The 5792-nt window shown below is 40.5% G+C and overlaps 1 protein-coding gene across 1 annotated transcript; it reads right to left on the bottom strand.

The window, feature by feature from the left end:
* Nucleotides 1-1737: 1737 nt before the first annotated feature.
* Nucleotides 1738-4977, bottom strand: LOC115387525 (immunoglobulin epsilon heavy chain-like; the record flags this gene model as incomplete). The annotated part of the gene is made up of 9 exons (XM_030090267.1): nucleotides 1738-1797; nucleotides 1881-2029; nucleotides 2146-2433; nucleotides 2510-2824; nucleotides 2967-3302; nucleotides 3437-3724; nucleotides 3807-4118; nucleotides 4211-4507; nucleotides 4644-4977. Coding segments are annotated over 9 exons (2328 nt in total), but the record flags the coding sequence as incomplete, so codon positions are not given.
* Nucleotides 4978-5792: the final 815 nt, after the last annotated feature.

Here is a 5792-nt window from a genome sequence, read left to right as displayed (position 1 = left end):
TCATTTGTACGTAAATATAGGGAGGACTTTAAGAATTAGTCATTCCAGTTGATCGACTCCCTGAGTGTCTGTTGTCATGTAGGGAGCAGTTTCACTCTCACATCCTGTTCATGCTCAAGCAAATGCAAAACAGTCCCGTCAAGCATCATTAGCAGAGCAACAGCTACGACTGAAACTTGTTTGCATTGTAAGGTCACTAAAATGGTTTGAACGCAACACATTTTCTCTGAAGCGTTCTAATGAAACCTACAGAAGCAATAAGAGCACTGAAATAACACTGAGAAACAAAACTTTTATCGAAGCTATCTCTGAAGTTTCAGTCATGTGAAAAGTCAAACGAATATGATTTATGATTTGTGTTTATTTATGACCTTTCAAGGATGCATGTGGACTCTTCATAAATACAAACTTGATAAGTCATGAAGCCTGAAGCAGTGAATTTATTTATTTTTTTTACTTTATTTATTCTGATGCTGGAAAATTGATGGAATGTCCTGGGATAGACTCCAGCATCCATGATGGATGAATGGATGGATTTTTTTTTTTATTTTATTTTTTTTACTTTTTCATCAAATTTTCTTAGTTTGGATAAAGCAGGATCAATCACTCAGACAATATTAATTTATGATGAACCTTTCAACCGTAGCATACATATTTTAAAAAGCAGCCAGTTCTAGAAGATAAGATGACATCAGTAAAGTACTAACTCCATGTCAAAGGTCAAAGTATATTCAGCACATTACAATCTGAATTTATCCCAAAACATAAAGGTAAGCCATGATGAAGGACCCTTTCATTTATGATTATGACAAAAAAGGTCAGAAGAGTGTAAGGCAAAGGAAATGTGATTCAGGTATAAGAAGTGAATTCAGTTCATTAATCTGTATTTAATGTTTTAGAAAAGGATCAGAGCAGCTACAAATAATATCTTTCAAAGTGATCTGATGACATGGGGTCCCCAGCCAAAAGGGCCACACACTCTGCCAGATCACTCCAGAAGTAGCCAATAGGAAGCCCTGATGTGTTTGGTGTCATCCCTCCCAGATGTGAATTCCAAGAAACCCACAAGGTACACAAATACAGATAGAAACACACAGCTCAGATTTACAGTGGCTCTGTGAGTCAGTGTGGATGTATGGAAGAGAGGAGACACAAAAAGAGCCTCTGCACTTAAAGATGAATGCACCTTTCTATCATATACTGCCCCAGTGCATCCAGTTCCGATCTGTCAGCATCTTCAAATGTCTCCAGGGCTGCTATTTCACATGGAGGTGGTGCTCTCACACCGCTGCATGTGGAGCTTTGTCTCACTCTTGTGGACGACTGGAGTACTCTGAGAACACTGGATGGCACAGGAAGAACTTCTGGTCCTGGAGGGCCACACAGGCCCGCATGGTCTCAATGTCTCCACCTGAATTTAATGAATTTGCTTCTACTAATGTCAGCAGACAGCCTGGAAACAAGTCACCGTTTTAAAATCAAGTGTTTTGAAGCCAGGAGATGCTGAGACCACGCAGGACTGCAGCCCTCGAGTATGAGATTGAAAGTAAAGCTTTTGACATGAATTGAAACATTTGAAGGACAGGAATGAAATATGTAATTTATTGATCTTTTTTATGCATCAAGTACATATAAAATCACAGAAAAAGTAGTTTTTTTTTTAATTGTTTCTTGACTTTTTTTTCACACAGCACAACACCAGAACTCCAAAAGCAAAGCAGAGAAAACTGAACACATCTGAGTGACATGGCATCACAATCCTCAAGTCTGCAGGGAGTCGTCTTGTCATCATTTGGTCTGTAAAAGAAACAAAACACAGGAATGTCTCAGCTTATTGACCAGAAGCAACTGTCAAGCTGAAAGAAAAGGCAGAGTCTCACCTTAAACATGGTAGCAAAAACACCGTAGACAACAGAAATAAGGAACAGGATGAGGAAGGTGAAGGCCATGTGCACAGTTTCCACTCCTATATCTTGGCTCACTTCAGCATGGACGATGTGATCTAAAAAATCACACTGCTCCAGCGTGTCTGTGATCAAATGTTTTGTTTGACAGTTCAAAAGTGATTTTGTGTCTGGCGTGCACTGTTAAATATGCTGTTATATCATCTTCTGGAAAACATTGGCTGAATGGATGAAGTCTTACCTGGTCTGGATAGATTCAGGAGCTTTGTAAAGCTTGCATGGGTCACCTTGCAGGTGAACACCACTCCTGGTAAGAAGTCGATTAGAGACAGACGGAGGTGGCTCCGAATGCTAAATCTTCCATCTGCACCTCTTTGTGGCTCACTGGTATTGTAATCCCGCAATTCTGAGGTTCCATCACGAAACCAGGTGATGTTGATGGCTTCAGGAGTGAAGTCAAAGGCGAGGCACACAAGTTCATTAGAACTCTGAAGCAGGAGGACTGAAGGTTCACTGAGGGCCACTGGAGCTGAGAAAAGAAGCAGAAAAGCTTTTTATTGTTTTGGACTCAGGCAAATGTGAGCAAACAAAAATAAACAACTCACCCAGAACATCCTTCATGGTGCTTCGAAAAGGTGTTTCAGATGATTCATGGATGACAACGCAAGAATATACTGGTGTGTCCAGACTTTTGGATATGTTTAATTTACTGCTCATGGAGAAAGAGCTGCTCCTCGTGTACTTCCACACTGGACCATTGACGTACCGAGAGGATGGAAGTTCCTTTCCATTCTCCTCCCAGTAGACTAATATATTGGATGGGGAAAATCCAGAAACTTGGCAAACAACCGTGAAGATATCTGACACTGACATCTCAGAGGCGGTTGGTTGAATAATCTTCACTGTTGGTGGAAGCAGATCTTGACAAACACAAGAAGACAGAAACCAAGGATCAGTTGTTTTTTTTTCTTTGAACTGTATCTGTTAGTTTATAATGAGAACAAGCAAGTTTCTCAGCCAAAATTCTATTTTTACAATGAAAAATCATATTTTTACCACTACCTCTGCTTTTGCTGATACGGGCCTCGTAGCCTTTGTTGGAACATTGATGTTTTCCCTCACAAGACACTTGTTTATATGCATGCCAATCCTCTGCTGACACACCAAAGAAGCTCTGCATCATCTCTGTCCCATTGCTGTGGCTCTTTGGTTGCTGTTGATGAACATTTTGTCCTAAATACTCGCTATTGTCAACCTTCCAGCTGATGGAGAAGTCTTTAAGGTGGTGACCGACCAGAAGGCAGGTGATATTCATCAGAGCCTTTTCTTTGCTCCGAAGCTGCTGCAGTGGCGGTCCATGAACATAAACCTCAGCAATCTGAGAGGATGCTGGAGTAACTGAAGAACAAATGCAAAGAAAACTGCAACATCAGTCAAATGGAAGTAGAGAAATGATTGTGATGAGATTTGATTCAGAAGTGGTGAGACTGTATTGATCTTTTCCTGACTAATGTTGAGTGTTGTCGGGTTACCTGAGCAGACACTGATGCTCTTGTTGACTGCTGTGTTGAGAGACTTGTCAGAGACTTGACAAGTGAAGACGTTCCCACTTTGCCAGTCTGATCGCAGGACTTGAAGTTGACTGGTCACTGCTACACGCCCATCTGCACTCATGGTGATGGTGCCTTTTGTTGAGGAAGAGCTGATCTTGAGCTCAGGCAACCATTTGATTTGAGGGTCGAAGCCACTTCCAGAGCATGAGAGTGTTTGTGAATCAGAGTCCTGACTGGGGATCAGAAGAAGTTCCACTGATGGATCCACTAAATGAGAGATAAATCAGAAAACTGATGAGTGAATACATTGATTTAAACAGATAATTATATTTATGAATAGTCCACTCACCAAAAATGTTGCCAATAGATTGGGATGAGCTGCTGCTGGAAAAACCTTGATTCACCTTGCAAGTGAAACTTTGGTCTTTTTTCCAGTATTTTTCAGGAACATTGAAGTGTTTGGTCACTGAATGAATGTCTGAGGCTTTGTGAAAATCAACATATTGATTGTCAGAGATGTCAACTCCATTGGCCTGAATTGTGATGGAGAGATCATGTGAGGAAAGTTGTGTGATTTCACACTTGAGCACAGCACTGTTTCCCTGGAGAAGATCTGGAAGAGATCTGCTTATCATCACCACTGGAGCAGGAACTTCAGGCTCTGAGAGATAAAGACGGCAGAAAACAAAGAACACAATGAATCAATAAGTCTCTTCAGCAGTGTCTGATTTTCAGGTTGAAAGGTGATCTTACCTGTGATGTTTTTGGTCTTTTCCACAGATGAAAAACATGCATGTTCAGCTCTGCATGTAACATGTTTCAGCTGCTTCCACTTTGTTGAAGGAACAGTTACTTCACTTGTTACATAACTTGTGTTGGAGGATTGGCAAACAGTGTTACTTGGTGCAACTTGTTCGTTCAAAAGCCAGGTCACCTTGGCATCAAACACAGTGCTGATCAAGCATGTGGCTTTCACATCAGAGGGAGCCGTCATCACAGTCTTGAAGCTGGGAGTGTCCAGGATCATAGAGGGTGGAGTACTTGCATGCACTGAGGAAAAACAATAGGCTAAATGACATGAACCATAATCACTCAGTTCCTCACAAAGATGTTATCTGAACACATTCTGTGAATGTAATAATTTATTTTTGGTGTATTTAATGAAGAAGTTCACATTCGTGCTTACTCTCACAAATACTTGTTTTTTCATATTCACTTCCTTCATGAGTGGCCTTGCATGTGAAACTGCTGCCTGTTGTCCACTCTGTGATATTTGGCTCAATCTCACTGCTGAGGCTGAAGGTTTTTTCTCTCCCTTCCATACTTTGCAGCTTTAGTTTGTTTGGAACAATATTCAGGGGTTGTTGGTCGTGTTGCCACTCCACACTCAGTTTGTCTGGATAGAAGCCACTGAGAGTGCAAATCAGTCTGACTGCTGAGTTTCCCAGTTTACCTTTCCAGACAGGGTACAATGTGATGTTTGGTGAGACGATCCGTGGTTCTGAGACAAAGAAAAGATGATTGTGTGTTCACCATACTTCACTGTACATGTGGGTTATGAACAATAAACAATAAATAATTTGGCCAAAGTGATACATACCTTCACATTTTAGAAAGTAATGAACTGTTTTAGGTGTAGTGTGTTTGTGTTTGGGCCAGATGGCAGAGTTGTACTTTTACATAGTTTGTGGTGTAATAAATTCAGGTGGAGACAGGACTGGAAGTCTGTTACACAGATGTTAAACATGATAGGGCGGAGTGATCAGGGCAAGCGGCCAGTGGAAGGCTTCACAACACCCAGGCCCCCCGTGAGTACTGAAATAAACAGAAGTGAAACAATGCAAGGAGCAACGGAGCACAACAGACAGCAGGTGTGAGGCGTGGCGTGCCAGGAAGAGAAGCAAAAAGCACATTTAAATACGTCTTGACAGTACACAGTTGTTATCAGAAAGCCTTAACGGAGCTTTGCATGACTTTGGCTGAAGGTTTTAGTTCTCACATGCAGTAATAATAGTCAAAAAGTAACCAACTGTAAAGATTCTCACATTATTCATTGAGTTTCACACACACTGTTGATTCCATCTGCTGGAAATAAACAACATATTACTTACAGAAATACAGAAAATTAATTTCTATCTTAATAAACAACTCGTTTTACAACTACATAAAGTACATTGAAAGAGAGAATAAGAAGCCACATCATTTCTGAACTTCATTTAAACCTTTTATTTCAAGAAGGCAAACAAAGACATAAAAAGCAAAAAACATCGCTGTAACTACTTACATAATAGGAATTTGTCAGAGAAATGTTTTATGACATACTGTGTTTTTTATA

Source organism: Salarias fasciatus, chromosome 4, assembly GCF_902148845.1.
Source record: "Salarias fasciatus chromosome 4, fSalaFa1.1, whole genome shotgun sequence".
NCBI classification, from domain to species: domain Eukaryota; kingdom Metazoa; phylum Chordata; class Actinopteri; order Blenniiformes; family Blenniidae; genus Salarias; species Salarias fasciatus.
Note: the sequence above shows the minus strand (reverse complement) of the source record. Positions and strands in the feature narration are given on the sequence as shown.